Source organism: Gymnoscopelus microlampas (genome assembly GCF_963454915.1).
Source record: "Gymnoscopelus microlampas genome assembly, chromosome: 9".
Lineage (NCBI taxonomy): Eukaryota > Metazoa > Chordata > Actinopteri > Myctophiformes > Myctophidae > Gymnoscopelus > Gymnoscopelus microlampas.
In genome coordinates, this window is record NC_139946.1 from 33,230,956 (window position 1) to 33,249,338 (window position 18,383).

The 18,383-nt window shown below is 42.7% G+C and overlaps 1 protein-coding gene across 6 annotated transcripts in view; it reads left to right on the forward strand.

Moving 5' to 3' along the window:
- The first annotated feature begins 1,322 nt into the window (after window positions 1–1,322).
- The window catches only part of tprb (translocated promoter region b, nuclear basket protein), a 30,719-nt gene continuing 13,658 nt past the window's right edge, over window positions 1,323–18,383 (forward strand). For 4 of the 6 annotated variants that reach the window (XM_084067698.1, XM_084067701.1, XM_084067699.1 and 1 more), the window contains exons 1-31: window positions 1,323–1,474; window positions 2,480–2,584; window positions 3,194–3,267; window positions 3,510–3,606; window positions 3,745–3,848; window positions 4,064–4,228; window positions 4,421–4,513; window positions 4,849–4,929; window positions 5,108–5,195; window positions 6,318–6,458; window positions 6,602–6,705; window positions 6,983–7,180; window positions 7,313–7,420; window positions 8,385–8,611; window positions 8,993–9,156; window positions 9,266–9,408; window positions 10,268–10,416; window positions 11,344–11,506; window positions 11,632–11,766; window positions 12,264–12,404; window positions 12,971–13,145; window positions 14,033–14,199; window positions 14,391–14,543; window positions 14,746–14,862; window positions 15,060–15,263; window positions 15,753–15,940; window positions 16,324–16,471; window positions 16,934–17,071; window positions 17,604–17,735; window positions 17,903–18,033; window positions 18,126–18,336. In XM_084067698.1, the coding sequence (XP_083923824.1) occupies window positions 1,324–1,474; window positions 2,480–2,584; window positions 3,194–3,267; window positions 3,510–3,606; window positions 3,745–3,848; window positions 4,064–4,228; window positions 4,421–4,513; window positions 4,849–4,929; window positions 5,108–5,195; window positions 6,318–6,458; window positions 6,602–6,705; window positions 6,983–7,180; window positions 7,313–7,420; window positions 8,385–8,611; window positions 8,993–9,156; window positions 9,266–9,408; window positions 10,268–10,416; window positions 11,344–11,506; window positions 11,632–11,766; window positions 12,264–12,404; window positions 12,971–13,145; window positions 14,033–14,199; window positions 14,391–14,543; window positions 14,746–14,862; window positions 15,060–15,263; window positions 15,753–15,940; window positions 16,324–16,471; window positions 16,934–17,071; window positions 17,604–17,735; window positions 17,903–18,033; window positions 18,126–18,336 (4,395 nt within the window). In that variant the 5' untranslated portion in view covers window position 1,323. The remainder of the gene's footprint in view (window positions 1,475–2,479; window positions 2,585–3,193; window positions 3,268–3,509; window positions 3,607–3,744; window positions 3,849–4,063; window positions 4,229–4,420; window positions 4,514–4,848; window positions 4,930–5,107; window positions 5,196–6,317; window positions 6,459–6,601; window positions 6,706–6,982; window positions 7,181–7,312; window positions 7,421–8,384; window positions 8,612–8,992; window positions 9,157–9,265; window positions 9,409–10,267; window positions 10,417–11,343; window positions 11,507–11,631; window positions 11,767–12,263; window positions 12,405–12,970; window positions 13,146–14,032; window positions 14,200–14,390; window positions 14,544–14,745; window positions 14,863–15,059; window positions 15,264–15,752; window positions 15,941–16,323; window positions 16,472–16,933; window positions 17,072–17,603; window positions 17,736–17,902; window positions 18,034–18,125; window positions 18,337–18,383) is intronic. The other 2 variants (XM_084067702.1, XM_084067703.1) reach the window with 1 other exon arrangement.

Here is an 18,383-nt window from a genome sequence, read left to right on the forward strand (position 1 = left end):
CTATCAGCAGTGCCAAGGCCCTTGACCAAGACACTGGTCTTTCTGGAGGCTAGCCTAGAGTAGGTCCCTGGGAGTTGCTCAGTGGCGGCACACTGCTCCTGATACTTAGTCAAAACTGGTCCCAAAAAATCACTTATTCCCTGTTTTACATTTTAAAACCAGAACAACATGACAAAATACCAATACCCAATTATCAGTTTCAGTTTTATAGTGTTCCAGTTCCAAATGTTCTGCTCTTTTTTTGTTCTGATTCATCACTTACAATTTCATTTGTTTAACCTGTTTACTGTATGAGTTCTGTCGCCTGATTGGATAGGCCTACAATTGGTATCCCGACTTGAAAATTAATTTTCAGTTCACTAAAGAGCAGTAGGCCTACTAGACGACCCTGTTACAGAAACAAACACAATAGCAATTATTGCAATACAGAGCTATTTAACACGTAGTTTAAACAAACAAAAATATCACTTGACTTTACACCACCTTTGCTAGAACTCTACTGATTGAATTGATTGCTGGTTGAAATCAAATGAAATACATTACCTCCGTTTTTCCAAAGTGATGCATTGTCGCCATCTGCTGGGGGAAATTGCCTCGCGTAAACACTTGAGCCTACACATCAGATGGAAATAATCAGTGCATACAAATTACAACTTAACTGTGGTTGTAAAAGACTAAAAGTACTCACATTCAATTTTTTTTGTATTTAAATAAAAGTATCAATACTGCTATGTTACAAAAGTAAAAGTAATTAGTTACTTTACACCACTTTTATCGTTCTTATGTTTTCAGGTAGTATTAGTCCACTCACCACCAGACACCGGGCAATCATTTCAAAGAGATTCATGGCAATAAATTGTTAAATTACTGAAGCTCAGCCAAGTTGCAGTAGTTCCACGTCTCCCGGTGTTAAAAATTCCACTATTCACCACACCAAGTCGGGCATGGGTGTGAGAGATGGTGGCATATTTGGAACATTATTTGGGCACCCACGCAGGCAGGGTCACAAAACATTTTACTTTGTTTGTTGACCTGAACCAGAGTGTAGAAGAGAGAGCAACGTCACGCCTTGATCTATAATATGGTCTATAGTAGTTCCAAGCATTGGAACTATCTCACTGAGACAGAGAACTTCCGCATTCCATTCTTACAATGGGAACGAGTCAACGCTAGTGTCGTAAAACTCTCTGGCTCTGAGTCTGACCTGAACCCTGAACACTTTAACCACGTGACATCGAAACACTACAGCTCCCATAATGCTCTACGACCTGAAAAGCTCCCAACTGCGCGTGCGTGCTCACCTTTCACAGTTACGGCGGAAAAATGGCGGCGGTGCTGCTGCAAGTGTTAGAACGAACGGAGATCGGTAAATTACCAAAAGCCGTTCAAAATAAACTGGAGAAGTTCCTTTTGGACCAGCAATATGAGATAGACTCGTTGAAGGCCCAGCAGGAGCAGTCCAGGGTCGATAACGGTAAGACAGAGCCTGTTGTTTGAGGTAGAAAGCCGAGGTAGTTGATAGCTTGTTTTGGCATATTAACTTGGCTGCGCGCGCCGGTGTCGCGCATTCGAAAATAGCAGATCTACAAGCTAACAACGCGTCGCATCGCGACGCGTTGTTAGCTTGTAGATCTGCTATTTTCGAATGCGTCGCGCATGCGACGCGTTGTTAGCTTGTAGATCTTCTATTTTTGAATGCGCGACCAACTCGGACTTTAGCTGTCTAGCTAGTCTCAAACGTGACAACGTTTTGCTTAAGCATGAACCAAGCTTTTGGCATGGCATGAACGACGGCTGTCCATTATTAAAGCGTCACGTTTTAAGTAACTATTTACTATTTAATAAATAGTATTTATTAGGGCTCACTGACACAAGCAGTGGTGGAAAAAGTACAAAAATGTTGTGCTTTTCAATACTGCAATGTAGAAATACTCCGTTACTTACAAGTTAAAGTCCAGAATTCAAAATGTACTTGAGTAAAAGTACAAAAGTATTGGTATCAAAGTGTACTTAAAGTACAAAAAGTAGAAGGTACTCATTATGCGGTATGTCCCATTTCACAGGTTTCAAATGTGTAACATTAACAAGGCTTAGATCAGCTATTTTCAAATAGCTAAAGTTTAAATAGAGCTGAAGTGGTTAATGTATGTTTTGTAATAATAATCCAAATCTACAAAGTAACTAGTAACTAAAGTTTTCAAATAATTGTATGAAGTAAAAAAAAGTACAATATTTGACTCTGAGATGTAGTGGAGTAAAAGTATAACAAATTGGAAATACTTAAGTAAAGTATAAGTACCTCAAAATTGTAATTACATACAGTACCATAAGTAAATGTACCTAGATACTTTCCACCACTGGGCACAAGTCACATGCTCAAGCCAAAGTCACCTAATTGTCTGTCCGTGTTGACAGACACATGTGTCAGACACATTTTAATTAGTGTTTTGTGTCTTGTTGTCATTTATTCCTCCTGCAGAGCAACAATTCTTCGAGAAAGTGAGGCTGCTGGAGCATTGCCAGGAAGAGTTTGTGCACCAGACTCATGATCACCATGCTTTGAAAAAGGCGTTCGCTGAGCTTCGTAAGACTGTTTTGAATATAAATATGGTTACAGTGTTGATTTTGACAGCAGATTTAGTTTTAGTCATAGTCTCTTGAATAAAATTCTATTTCGTTTTAGTCATATTCTAGTCATCTGAAATGTTTTACTTTTAGTGTAGTTTTCTACAGTAAATCTACAGTTGATTTAGTTGACTGAAATGTATTTTGGCAGGCCTTGATGGCGTCATAATGCCTGATTTTACACTTGTTTGCGTGCTGAAAATATCCGATGTACAAGCTCACAACGCGTGGCGACGCGTTGTGAGCTTGTAGATCTGCTATTTTCAGAGCGCAAACAAACGTAAAATGATTCGTCTTTTAGTTCTACTGAATCTCTTCTCCATTAGTCCTTCCCTAACATTTTAGTCTAGTTTTTATTTGTTGACGAAATTGTAAATATATTTAGTCTTTGTTTTAGTCATCATCGCTTAGTTTAGCTTTAGCTTTTAGCTTAGTGTCATTTACCTTGAGAATAAATGTCTCCACTGCTATTTTTTTATTCCAAGTGGTGTGGCTAGCCATTTGTTTAGTGTTTGTATCACTGATAGGGTCTTTAATGTTTCCCTTTTGATTCAATCTTTTTTAATAGAGGAGGAACTAAATACCGTTCGGGAGAAGAACAAGGAATATGAAGTCGCTCAAGAGAAATTACTATCAGAACGGGTAAGGGAAATTTAATGTATTTATTATTTTCGTAGCTGGTTACATGACGATGGTGGCTTTGGCAAATGGTTATGTATTTACAGTAAATACTATAACAAACCCTGTTGACATTTGTTGTGGACTACCACAGAAAACATTTTGCATTAGGGAGAATTTGGATGTCCACGCCAGTTACAGTTGTAGCAACTACCCAGCACAAGTACCAATAAGTACAATTGCTTAAGCTAAAACATCTCTTTTAGACTGTGCTGTCAAAAGCCAAAGAAGAACTGGATGCAGAAAAACGAGAGCTTATGCGAACATTGGAGAGGAGGTCCTTGGAAGTGGACAATCTTAATGGTATGGATTGATGAGTTAATTTGAAATATATCAGGACATTGGCCTACAAGTGCAGAGTCTCAGACAAACAAGTTAATTTGCAGACCTTTGCACGTATCGTACTCAACTCGTAGTCTTGTAATTTATTTTCCTCACCAGAGGACACCAGGAAGCTCAATGACAAGTTGGTGGAAGTCAGCGCCTCCAAGATGGGGCTGCAAATGAAACTGGATGAGCTTGAAGCTGCAGAGGTGAACATAAAGGTAAGCCATAAGATCTAAATTCAGACCACTTGTTATTGGATGGATGTAAGTCCCATGCTTCCTCATTGGAAGATGCAGTGTGTCAGGTCCCAGTGAAATCCACAGGCATGAAATGTTTCACAGAAACTGAATGTTCAGCTGAGTGCTGAAAAGAAGAGACCATAATACCGATCCTACCCACCCCTGACTTTTACTCCTGTGGATTGGCTTCTCAGTACAGGGAGAAGCGTATGGACCAGGAAAAGGAGCTACTTCAGGGTCAGATAACCTGGCTGAACGGGGAGCTAAAAGCCAAGAGCGAGATGTTGCTGTCTCTGTCCCGCCAGAAGGGTAATGAGATCCTGGAACTTAAATGCAACTTGGAGAACAAAGAGGATGAGGTATGTTGTTTTTTCCCCCGCCCCTTTTGGTCCTCCGAAATGTAGTATCTTCTCTTATAGAAAATGTATTTTGGAAAAAGTAATTCCCATTAATAATAATATGGTTAATGTATATAAGAGCTGAGTTCAATTTCATTGAGATGTGTGTTAATATGATCAAGTCAAGAATGTTGTTCTGTTTGTGTTTTCAAGTTGAACAGATTGCAAGACCAAGTGGCTAGCTTGAAGACGTCAAATGAAAACCTTCAGAAACGGGCTGAAGACATGATTGGCAAATTGAAAGAGGTATTGTGTATGATATTTCTTAAGCCTGATTTATACTTCGTATAAATCAGGCTTAAGAATGGTACAGTGAACAGAATGGTTCAAGTTCACAACGCATCGCGTCCATGACACATTGTGAATGTTTAGGTCTGTTGTTTTCAGCGTGCGATAAAGCATAAATTGGGCTTTAGGTTTACTTTTTTCTCTTCAATTGGACAGCTAAAATTACTTTAAGATGCTGTGAAGAAATTGGGATCACATAAGTCTTCAAAATAAAGTTGTTTGTTGTCCCTCTGTAAATTTGTCTTTGGCTGCATTGTGAGAACAGTATGTGATTGGACATCTCCTTCTTTCAGGCAAAGGAACAACAGGCAAGCATGGAAGAGAAGTTCAGGAACGAGCTGAATGCCAACATTAAGCTGTCTAATTTATACAAGGTTGGTAGAATATGGAGAATATGATATATAGTGAAACACTGACCTAATGTAAATGTCATCTTCTAGCATTCGAATTCTAGTACTACATCAGAAGAAAATGCTGTTGTGGCCATGTAGAATATTGGCTAGTTCCATTAGCTAGAATTTACCACTGCTAACGTTATGCCTTTGTTTGCAGGGAGCAGCAGCCGACTCGGAGTCGAAGAGTGAAGAGCTGAGTCGTGCGGTGGAGGAGCTGCACAAGCTACTGAAGGACGCTGGAGAAGGTGAGAGGCTGCGATAAAGTAAATCTAGCAGCCCCAATCTAAGTTGTAGATTGGCTATTTTCACAATTTCTGAAAAACAAATTGATTATTATATTAAATTATTTATGTTTTTTTTCATAATCGATTAAATTATTAGTTTGGTTAGTTTGGTTAACTGTTGCTCCCCTAGATGCTTTTTCTATTATTATTAGTTGCTTTAATTTTCATACATTCTGTAATCACATTATATGGATATACGGACATACACAACACAAAAACAAACAAAAACAAAAATTGCATCACACATTCAACTGCATCAGACACATTAAAGAAAAACGTACAAAGGCATCACAGACACGGGCAACAAAAAATTATTCTAACGGCACCAATCATCCATACATGACCTTAAGACACTCTGGCCAATAGCGCAGGGAGGACAGGCAACCAGGCCGTTCAATCAACTCCTGTCCATTGACATTAAGGGGGGGCCGCATCCCCAATCAGTCTGGGCAGCTGCAGTACTACCGGTCTCCATCTGATATTGAAATCCTCTGTCCTCATATGTAGTCTAGCTGTAATGCTTTCCATCAGGTGTTTTTTTTTAGCCTCTCCCTCCATTGCTGGATAGTCGGTGGCTCCAAGACACAGTAATAATTGTTTTTGCGATCAACAGCAACACCCCAAGCAAATACGGTATGTCTGGTTCAGTGGTTCTTGGTTACTATTCCCCCCGGAATCTCACCAAGTATAAAGAACGCTGGCTCAAAAGGAATGTCAACTCCCATAATTTGTTTAATCTCCCCTTGAATATCCCCCCAAAATGTAAGTATTTTTGGACAATCCCAAAATATGTGGGTATGGTCCCCAATCTTCCCACATTCTCTCCGGCATAATTCTGATGTGTTGCTGTGTTTCGCTAACATTTTAGGGGTCTTAAACACTCACATTTTTTGTTTTCCATTCAAACTCTCCAAGTAGGACTGCTTGTTAATTTATGAACATTAACTCTTTCACTGCCAGAGTATATACATTAATAAACTCACCCACTGCCAGAGAATTGTGTTTTAGAAACCTTTATACTGCTATATTGCCCTATTACACATATACTGCGGAAAAACACAACAAATGCTCTCCCAACTACAGCAAACAAGGCCCTGGAGGAGAAGCTAGAGGAAATGAATGGTGCCAAAGACGAGGCTGCCGCTGAACTCAGGGAGAGGATCCAGAGCCTAGAGAAAGAGTTGGACAATGCCAACGTACTGCTGTCGGACTCCAAATTCAGAGGTTAGTCAGTGCTCTTTGAGGTATTGATAACATTAGTGGTACAATATGATTGTCTTCATTTTGAATACAATCTACATCATAAGAACGGTTAAGGTCAGTCTAAATGAAAGAAGACATTTGTAGACATAACGTTGTATTTCCAGGTCCTGCTGGTGCAGCCACATTACTGTCGGAGGAGCAGATGACGACCATGTCTCCAACAGCAGCCGCTGTAGCCAAGATAAAACCTGGCATGAAGCTGACTGAGGTACATATTGCTCATATCGCTTTCTTTTACTAACTTGACCAAAATATACAGCCTACATTGTGCATTCCCAAACTAATTATTGTTCACGAACATTTCAAAATGGACATGTGCAGTTTATGATCGGCAACTTTTAACACTCCCTTGAAGGAGACTTTGGTCCAAACCATGGATGTGATTGTCTTACTCTGCATTCAGGTTACTTGGTTGCTGAAAGTGGACAGTTGTGCTCAGTAATAATGAACCATCATTGAGTGTTATAATCTCCCCTCTACCACAGCTGTACACAGCCTATGTGGAGAGCCAAGAACAGCTGCAGCTGGAGCGCTTGGAGAACAAGCGGGTGAACACGTACCTGGATGACATAGTGCAGGAGGTGGAGGCCAAGGCTCCTATCCTTAAACGACAGAGAGATGAACACGAGCGCATGCAGAAGTCCGTTGCTAGTCTGTCGGGCAAGCTGGAACACTCTGTGAAGGTGAGTCATTTAGACAAAGCTGGTTGTGTGCAGGGGGGATGGGAGTATTCATTTATCAGCATTTAATTTGTTTCCTTTTGCTGCTATAGCAGTGCTTTGTGTCTTATATTATGTGTGTCCACATGTCTTCAGGAGGTGCATCGCCTACAGAAGGAGTCTGATGAATCCAACAAGTGCTCCTCTCTACTGGAGAGGGAAAACAAGAGGTGTGAGCTGCAGCTGGTAGACATGGCTCAACAGGTGAGACTTTCCATACACAATTGTCAGGAGTGGCGTGTGTGTGGGGGGGAGAGTGCACATATATGAGCTGGGATAAAATGGGCAGAGCCATTCAGTGAAGGTAAAGGCATGACCTAAATAAAAAAACTAGTAGGCATAGCTTTGTCACCGGTTGCCTTCGCCGGCCGTCCAAGCCCATACAATGATTTGAAATGTATCTAGGCATTTGGTAGGCAGAGATATCCTATCATCTGGCTATGCAAGACTTATCTTAATGTGGAGTATGCTCCAGGCTTTACCGCTCACCTAGTTTTCCCCCTTTCTCGTCTAGATTTCCTCCCAGCACTCACCACTCAAAAATGTCCAAAAGTGGTTCTGTTTTGTGATGTCATGCTTATAGTGGCATGTGCTGTGATTGGTTTACTTAATACATAGTACAGACAAACCTTGTTGTAGATGGCATATGACCATAGATATTTAAAGAAAAGTTTCTGCAGTAAGACATGTCCCCTAGTTTGAGAGCGTTAGACTTTGACGTTTATTGGCTGGCAGCACAAATGATGAGTTTGCAACTTTGACACAGAAATAGAATCAGTGCAACTGGTGTGAAAGTGTTTGTGTTTGCTTGTTAGGTGCAATACACAGATGAGAACATTAATGTATACTTGGTTGTAAATGTCTTTCATCTAAGCCTAGAAAAAAAGAGTTTTTAGTTGTCCATCTGCAGAAAATTGTAGTTTCATTACAGCAGACTTACGTTAATAACATCCACCGTAGCATAATTACGTCACCTAGTACACAGTATGTGCAATGACTATTGGCTCTGCGCTTATATTTTTATTTTATTTTTATCTTTTAGAGTTCACCTTCACATCTCTCCTTGACCTCATGACATTTTCCACTGAGGTCAAATAAAAGTGGTAGAAAAGACAATTCGGATGTAGCACTAGTCTTGTTATAAACCACATGCTGTTCTTCCCACCAGGTGCGTGTACTGCTGCTGGAGCTGGAGGAGGCCCGTGGGAACCATGTGGTCCTGGAAGAGGAGCTGAGCTCAGCTGACATCAGCAGCACGTCTGAGGTGATCAGCCAGCACCTGGTGACCTTCCGCAGCGTGGAGGAGTTGCAGCAGCAGAACCAGCGCCTTCTGGTGGCCATCAGGGATCTCAGTGAAGCCCAGGAGGAAGAGGAGTTGGAGACTGCAGGCACCAAGTAAGATAGGGGGGGGGTGTGTGTGTGTGTGTGTGTGTGTGTGTGTGTGTGTGTGTGAGAAATAACCTGATGGTTTCCAATGGGTCACAATGTCTGTTGTTTGAGTTGTGCCCAAATGTTTCTCTTGTTGGTGAGATGTTGGAATAGACAAGAATAGACCATAAGAATCGATGTGTTTTTGGAAAGTTTGCAAGCATTCGGACATCTCAAGACCTTAAAACAAGTACGATAAGCAGGCATGCTGATTGGCTTAAAATTTTGTGTAACGTTTTAGGTCTCAGATTTTACCTCAGATTTGAAAACTACAGGGTTAAACCCAGTTATCTTATGCATGCGATATAGAGAATTGTCTGTTAAGCTATTTTAAATGAACTACCCTAGGCGCAGTGAGGTGGAGTGCAGTCTGGAGAAAGCCCAGTCTGAGCTGGAGGGTCTGAAGGAGCAACGTAACCAGCATATGCAGCTGACCGAGTCCATCGTCAGGCAGAGGGACATGTACCGTGTGCTCCTGGCCCAGGCGACAGGAGTCAGCTTCCCTCAGCAAGGTATCGTACACCATTTTATTTTGAAAAGAAAGAAAGTAAAATCATCAGAAAGTGCCTGCCGTCTTCTATGCCTGTTCCATTGAGCTACTGACCTATGATTTCTCTTAAGGAACAGGACAAGAGGAGTTGTCCCTGACCTCCACTCCTCGGCGCTCACCGGCAACCACGCCCACCACAGCCACGCCCACTGCACTTGTCTCCATGACCGCAGAGTCTGCTGAAGCTGTGGAGGCCAAGGCCGCCCTGCGACAGGTGAGTGTCAAGAGTTCCACTGCGAGTCTGTTGCATTGAGTAAGTAGGGATGCCCACATTGTGGAAGTTTGTGTAACTCATGTAATGTCAGCAGCTGACAACAGGGTATATTCAACTGTCCAGCAGATGACAACAGGTTATACGGTATTCAACTGTCCCAAATCAGTGATATGCACAACCTTTGTAGCCCATTAAACACGTTTAACAAATTCTGTGTTGTTGTCTGTCTGATGTGGATAAAACCTGCCTCTGAACCTTGTGGTAACCAGATTCTGAATTTCATTATATAAACTAAAATGTCCCCAAACCTTCCCTAGCCCATTGAGACCTGAAGCCGATTCTACATGTCTCCTAAATCTCAACAGTTTTCTGAAAACGTTTGTTTCTATATCAGTGGTGCTCAATCTTTTTCATGTCAAGGACCCCCAAAATTATATGTATTTGGCCGCGGACCCCCATCAAAATATTTTGTTCCACGGACCCCCAGAAGCAAAGATTTGAGTTAAAAATGTTCGCTTTAAAAATATATATATTCAAAGATTTGCACACATTTTCACGATTTTTCAAAAATAGCAGATCTACAAGCTCATAGCGCGGCACTCGGTGCCGTGCTATGAGCTTGTATATCTGCTATTTTTGATTAGCCCAAAGTGTAAAATAATGCTTTTTAGCTCAAATCTAAAAATGAGACCAGGTCTCATGAGTTCCAGGTCTCAATGGGCTAGATCAGTTGTTGTGGGCAGGTTTATCCATCAACCAGAGTGGCTTAGCTCTGACACTAGAGGGCAGTATATGCCTACTCTACTTACCAACTTAATATTATAAGTATGTGAGCATGTGTGTCTGGTTGCATCTGCAGTTGCAGGAGGTGTTCTCCACCTACAAGAAGGAGCGCGTGGAGAGCGACAAGGCTTTGGCAGAGCAGAATGAGAAGATGCAGGAGCAGCAGTCTGACCTACGCTCCCAGAATGCCAAGATATCCACCCAGCTGGAGTTTGCCTCCAAGAGGTAAGAGTGGAAGTCAAAACATGTTCAGGCTTAGTTCCCCCCGTGACAACAAATAAACGACTCCTTTTACCCAATTAAATCGTTAGGGGGCGGAAATTCGGTTCCGATTCTGAGGGCTACGATTCAATTAAATTGCGATTTGCGATTAATTTACTTCCATTATCTTTTATTGATAATAAAAACTAATGGAAGAGATGTGTCACTGTCAGCTGGAAGGTTATATTTGCCAACATCAATTGCAGAAAACCAACAAAAAAATAAAGCTAAAGTCCTTTTTTGTGAAATAATACTGACTTATAACTAAGGCTTCTCAATATTCTGATAACCAACCAAAATATGGCTGCTGCTCTGTGCAATTAGCGATATGATGAAAAAAATCGATTCATAATCGTCCATGTCCGAATCGCGATTAATTGCTGAATCGATTATATTTTCCACCCCTATATATCGTATATACTCTTTTTTCCCTCTACACTGAAATTAGCCAATCTACAAGCTCATGACGGGTTGTGATCTTGTAGATATGCTATTTTCACCTAATGTTTGACAGTTTTTGCTGAAAATTCACCTATTATGACATGGGAAGTTATGGTTCATGTGGTCAATTTCCAGTAGATTTCCTAATGATTTTACCTCTTTGATTAATCACATTTTTGTCTGGCCCTGTACAAAAGCCTAACAATATTGAACCACAGGCTTGTATTGTTGTATTTTATTGAGCCATGAACCAGAAATTGCTTAATATAACAATGACTCCACTGCACAAAATAACTCTGTAACTAGATTATAATTAGAGTTCAGCTCTCGTCGGTCAACAAAATATTTAGAACATTTTTCGGATTGTTCAACTTTGCCCCACATTAGAGATGGATGAAAATTGCATTTTAGACAACTGACATGATGTCTTCCATCTGATGATGGTGATAGATATGAGATGCTGCAGGACAATGTGGAGGTCTACAGGAAGGAGATTGCCTCCCTCAGGGAAAAGGGGCAGAAGATGGCTGCCGCCGCCCAGAGGAGCGAGCAGACGATTCACACCATGACACAAGACCTGAGGGCCGCTCAGGAGAAGCTCACCATGTCTGAGGTGTGTATTTGTGTTTTAAGCAACATTGTGGTAAATGATCTACATGCCAGGTGTTATTTGGCCATGCTTTTTATATGAAGTGTTGTAAAGTGTTGAGGCGTGCCGTGTCCCCTCGACCACCTCAGGGTCGTGCTGAAAGTGTGCGTAAGGAGAAAGACCTACTGAAGATGGTGGAGTCCAGACTGATGCAGGAGAAGGAAACCATCCTCGGCCAGCAGAGGAACCAGAACCTGCTGCTCACCAACCTTCAGACCATCCAGGTAATTCACCTGTCGCTTTATTCACTTGCTGTCTCTTTATCAAACACACAATATACCACACAGCTCAAGTCCAAATGTATTAGTAGTTGAGCCTGTACTGTTCTGCTTTTTTTCTGCGCTGTTTCTGCCTGTGTATTTCCTTCCCCTTGGTTGTCACCATACAGTCTGGCACAAAGAAAGTTGCTGTTTCAATGTATCGGTAGTATTAATTTTAGGCATTGCAGGCTTAAACTAAATATTGTGACACTCACAGAAATGTTCCAAACACTGACACAGACTGCCAGTGGGCCATAAGTAATTGTTGGGCATTGGGCAATAACGTTTATTTTTATTTTTAGATCAAAACTATTTTTGTTACCTTGCAACCCAACTTGTGTGATCCTGTCCGGGAACCACAGAATCCACTTTTGGCTCCCAGACCCATGAGTTGAGAAACTCTCCTGTAGAGTACAACTCCCCCTCCATTATTGTTAAAATGTTCCTCCAATGTGTCGTAGGCCACTCTGGAGCGCTCTGAGACGGACACCCGTCAGCGTCTCAACAGCCAGGTGGAGAAGCAGGAGAGAGAGATCTCCCAGCTGCAGAAGAGGCTGGAGCACGAGGTGGAGCAGCGCCATCTGCTCAACAGGAACCAAGATGTAAGTATGGATTCTCACCAACTCTCACCAACTGTCACCCATCTGTTTTTACCTGCTGTTGCACCAAAGAATGATTTATCTCCTTTTTGACATCCACACCCCCTATTCTTTCCGTCTTTGCAGTGGGGTGATTTAAAAATGAAACTAGAAAATGTGCTCCTCGGAGCACAGGTCTCCGCCAGTACTGTTCCTGATTAATCCTGTCTTACCTATTTATATTACATATTGTCACGTGTCACTTGACCAATGTTAGCTTGATCCCGTTAGCTTGACCAATGTTACCTCACTTCCAAAAACATAAATGTTTTTTGGAAGTGACACACCTATTTATAGGATTTTATTTCGTCATGCGTCTCGCTAGCCAATCAAAAGCATTGGTGACAACATATTGTCACGTGAAGCTTGACCAATGTTAGCTTGGCTAGGGGGGGGACACACACAGCGTGACGGGAACGAAAACATACTCTCCACCATGCCTTCGGCCTGGCGGAGACAATCAAAAGGTTGACAAAGTAAAACATGGTGACTTCATCTCTCCGTGTCTCTCCATGTCTTCTTTCACTCAGATCCAGCTGATGGAGGCCAAGAGGCAGCTGGAGACCCAAGTGGCTCTGCACCAGAAGACCAGGGAGCTTCTCAATGCCACCCAGCTGGAGATCAACACCCTCAGGGGGCAGCAAGGAAGCGGGGAGGCCCGACTGGTGCTCAGTGCTCCCACCACACCTACTCTGAGCTTCAGAGGTTTGTACACACAAACACACAGTTATATGAATTTGATGAAATATCACATTCTGTGACCCCAGGTTTAGGCTATGCTTAGCTTGAAGAGAGGTTGTAGTGAGTCAAGTGATGCATGCCATGAGTTACTGAAGTCGATATGTGGAGTCTTGTGGACCAACTTAACCTTGTTTTGGTACTTTTCTTCCAAAGGACATGGCAGCCAATTTAATCCGTCCAGTCCAGTAAATGTTTTATTTCAATTGGTCAATTTTACGTCCAGTATTTAGACACTTTATTTTTATGTTTGTCCTAATTTATCAGATGGGGGTTGGAATTGATAGCCCAGCTCTCATTTGCTCATGTGGCTTTGAGGCGAGACATAGTAAAAGACCCCAATGAAATACTTAAGCAGTTGGCTTTGAAAATGTTGCGGCTGGTTAAGCACAAACACAACTCGAATGATAGTTTTATTAGTCGTAGTTCGTATTGCTTTCTATCACTCCTTTACTTTGTCCTCATCGTTGCTGTCAGGCAGAAGCCTTGTAAATCCAAAACCATGTTAACACATCCAGGGATTCCGCCAGACAAATCTTTGCAACAAATACCATTTTGTTGCAATTGACTTAACAAAGGCGAAAAAGGTTTTAGTTAACATGTTAATACTTTATATTGTAAAAAAGAAAAACCACAGACTTAACCACTTTCAACCTGGTGTCCCTACTCTTTTTTAAATTGTGGACATACTTGTAGATCAGCTATTTTTGCATACGACGATGTACTATTTAATACAGAAAAAACTAATATGAAAAATGGAAGTACAAGCTTTCTGGCGGACAGCAACGTCATCCAACCATTGTTAACCATGCACTGTGCTATGACATCACACCCCTCCCCTCTATCACCTTCAGGTGTTCAGGTTTCAGACCAGGACAGCGAGGACCTGCGTGGTCGCCTGCAGCAGGCCGAGACCCGGGTCGAGGAGCTGGCAGAGCGCCTGAAGGGGGCCAGCTCCAGCATGGAGCAGTACAGAGCCATGGCCCAGAGCCTGGAGGAGTCGCTGAACAAAGAGAAGCAGGTGGGTCTAGTCTACTGTGATGTTTGCTGGGGGTGACACAATCCCAACAAACCACATTACTTTACCACCGCCTATGAAACGGATGGCTATAAACCACTAATTAAGTTACAGCATCACATTGAGATGCATGCAAGTTTTTGGTTATTAGCCTGCATGTCTTCATGGTACTTTGTCCTGTGGTCTGGGTCTAGGTGACGGAGCAAGTGCGCTCCTCTATTGAAGCCCGTGTGAAGGAGGGCCAGGAGCAGCACAGGCAGCTGGAGAAAAAGCTTCTGGAGGCAGAGAAGGCAAAGCAGGAGGTGGAGGAGGGGAAGAGGAGAGCCCTGGTCTCTGTCGAGCAGCAGGTACACCATTGAATGGCAAATACATTTAATGAACTCAGTATCGTACGGCGTATTGGCTTGTACGACTCATTTTAGCTTGCATGGGCAAAACATTTACGGTATTCAGTTTGATGTTTTTGGACTACCCTTAATCGCCTTTAGAGGAATCTGCAACAACAATATTGAAATGCATTTTCTTAATTTTACTTTGTGTGTGCGTTAGATGAACGAGCTGAGGAGAAGTCTGAGCAGTGTCCAGGCAGACCACAAGGAGGCGTTGCAGAAAGCAGCCGTGGCTGAGGCCCAGCAGAAGCAGGCTGTTTTGGACAGCCAGGAGCAGGTCAGGAACCTGAACTGATATTGTCAACAGTAGCTTGTAACACCACTTAATGCAGTTTGACTAACATGAATCTTTTCACAAGGTACTGATATATGAACATAAACTAGGTAGAGAATTAATAAAATGTTAGAATCGATATACAGCTTCCCCTTAGAACCACCATTGTCTTAAATGTTTTTATTTTTCCTGTTCGCCAGGCTAAGCTGGCAGCTGAAGCCCAGGATAAATATGAGCGGGAGATGATGCTGCATGCTGCTGACGTGGAAGCCCTCCAAGCAGCCAAGGCCCAGGCCCTGCAGGCTGCCGAGTTCAAGCACCAGCTGGAGGAGAGGGCACAGAGAGCCAGTGCACAGCTACTGGAGGCCAAGGTGTCTTGGGAGGCGCAAGAGAGGATCTTCAAGGTTGGTAGCAAAAAGATGACTGGATAAATGGATAGGTCAATTATTAAGAAATAACTCATGACAGCCAATTGTACTATATTGGTATTATTTATATTAGCACCGGCCTATGCAGGGAGTTGACCACACAAGTCGGGAACGATGTAAGTCTGGAACGCTAGTTGGGAATGCATGCCCCACCTGGTTATGCAATACCTGTTGAACCTGTTATCAGATTATTACAATTATTTATAAATGGGGACCGGCCTACACAGTAACAATGTAAGTTGGGAATGCATGCCACATCCAGGGATTCCGCCAGACAAATCTTTGCAACAAATACCATTTTGTTGCAATTGACTTAACAAAGGCGAAAAAGGTTTTAGTTAACTTGAATGTTGCCGCCTTTAGGCCAGTCGCAAAAGCCTGAATGTAAAGGTCAACAAAATAAATGTATACCATGATAAAATCACTTAATTAACCATTATATTTTGAATCTCGAATCTCTTCCAGGAAGAGATGTCAAAACTGGAGACCCGCTCTGAGGAGCTGCAGAGACAGAACACACTGCTTCATGAGCAGATCCAGACCATGAGCAGCAAGATGGCTGCTAATCTGCAACGTGCTGCCAACGAGAGCCCCATGAACATTTCTCTCACTGAGGAGGGCAAATCTCAAGACCAAGTCCTGGAGATACTCAGGTGAAAAAAATGAAATGAATAAATAACTAGAAAATGTGCTCCTCGGAGCACAGGTCTCCGCCAGTACTATTCCTGTCTTACCTCACTTTGAAAGAGACCAAGACTCTTTCAAAGTGACACATCTATTTATAGGCCGCTATACGTCATGCGTCTCACTAGCCAATCAGAGCACACTCTTTCAACGTATTGTCACGTGTCACGTGAGGCTTGACCAATGTTAGCTTGGCCGAGGGGGGGGGGGGACGGAAAGTGAAAACATAGTCTCCTGGCGGAGACAACAAGCTTTTGATAAACAAGGTGTCTCATAGATATAGGAAAGAAACATTGAAGTGCATGCAGTGAATTTAACTGAGAGCTAAATTGTGCCCCTGTTGCTCTCCCAGGTTTGTGCGTCGGGAGAAGGAGATTGCAGAGTCTCGTTTCGAGGTGGCCCAGGGGGAGAGCCTGCGTCACCGTCTGAGGGTGCAGCACCTAGAGCGAGAGCTGAAGGAGGCGCAGGACAGCCTGAACACAGAGAGGGAGAGAATGCAGGTCAGTATTAGGTGTATAGATCCCCTGACCTATACATTTAGTAAATGTGGTAAATTGGCAATTCTAGTATCAGTTATTCCCTTTTTAAATTACTAGACGTCCCGGCCTACGTCGCACCACCACATTGTAAGAACAGGAATGAGATTTATATTGTGATGCGTGGCTTCTTGTATTTAAAATGTAGTGTTTTGTAGAGTGTATATGGGTCCATTTACAAACAGAAGCTGTGGTAATGGCATTTAGGTAACAATGAAACAGCAGGTCACAAGGAATTATCACTTCACCCGAGTCACAACATCATAAGCACCGTGGAAGTCTCTTGCACATGTAGCCTGAGACGCCTGCTCCTCATTGCCTGTATCATTTTAGACATGGCATTTAGAAGTAGGTAGGCACACAACACGGGCATCTTTCTTTTACCATGTCAAAGTGTTGGTGTGTTATACCTTGTCGTTTGACTAGGTTACGGCCAAGACGCTGGCTCAGCACGACGAGCTGATGAAGAAGACGGAGACCATGAGTGTCCTGATGGAGACCAACAAGATGCTGAGAGAGGAGAAGGACAGGATGGATCAGGAGCTTCAACAGACCCAGGCCAAGGTAAGAGCTGTGTTCCGTGAAAGGATTCTGTTTGTGTGTAACCTTTATTTAAGACAGAGAGTCGCATTAAGGTATGAAATCTCTTTTGCAAGAGAGACCTGGCCAAGATGGGGCCAAAGCAGTACAACAGATTACAAAATTATAACAGAATGTAACAGATTTAATCAAAAACAATGAAAAATTAAATGATAATCAAATTAAAAAGTAGTAGTGTTGTAGTTTGTTGAGGAGGAGGGAGCACTGTGCTTTATCAATAAGCAAGACTCCTTTTTATCAAACTATCATTTCTAGGGGTGGGACGATATGGGTATCTCACGATACGATATCTGTGGCGATATTAGGCCCTCAATAACAATATATATCTATATTTTTAATATATCTATTTTTCGGCAGTATATCGATTATTTATCGCGGGAGGAAGTATTGCGATATATCGTCCCTCCCTTAATCATTTCAACTATAGAAACTAAATCACTTAATTTTACTTAAGTTTGGGGTTAGCTTTAACCCTCTCTCCCCCTGTGTCATTCAGGTGCGTAAGCTGGAGTCGGACATCATGCCGATGCAGCAGGCGAACTCAGAGTTGAGTGAGAAGAGCAGCATGCTGCAGGCTGAGAAGAAGATTCTGGAAGAAGAGATCAAACGCTGGAAGAACCGCACTCAGGTCAGCTGGACCCTAGACTAGAACACTGTAACTGAAGGAAAATGTCACGTTTTCAAGTTGGCAAAGTATTGTGCTTTCTCACATTTTGATCTCGTTGAAAGGAGAATGCAAATATTGCAATATACATTAATAGTTACACTAAGTTTGTCCCTCATGTGTTTCTCCAGGTCTTGGTGAGCCAGCAGAAAGACACAGATCCAGAGGAATACAAGCGTATGCATTCAGAGAAGGAGATGCACCTCAAACGCATCCAGCAGCTCACCGAGGAGAACAGCCGCCTCAAAGCAGAGGTGTCCAGGTGATGAGGGGACCTTTAACTTGCTCATTCCTCACACAGGTCCCCAACTCTTAATTCCCTCATTCCTGAAACCCTGTCATTTCTGTCTGCAGGAGCGGCGGGTCAGTGACCTCCCTGCAGAGTCAGCTGCAGAACCTGCGTGAGAACATGGGCAAGGTGGCGGAGGAGAGGAACAACCTGAGGAGGGAGGTGGAGGTCAAGAACCAGGATCTGCAGGAGAAGTTTCGCACCATCACCCAGGTCAAGAAGATCGGCCGACGCTACAAGACCCAGTATGATGAGCTCAAGATGGAACATGACAAGGTGTGTGGAGGAAACAGAAATTGGTGGCTCAGCCAGTTCACACTATG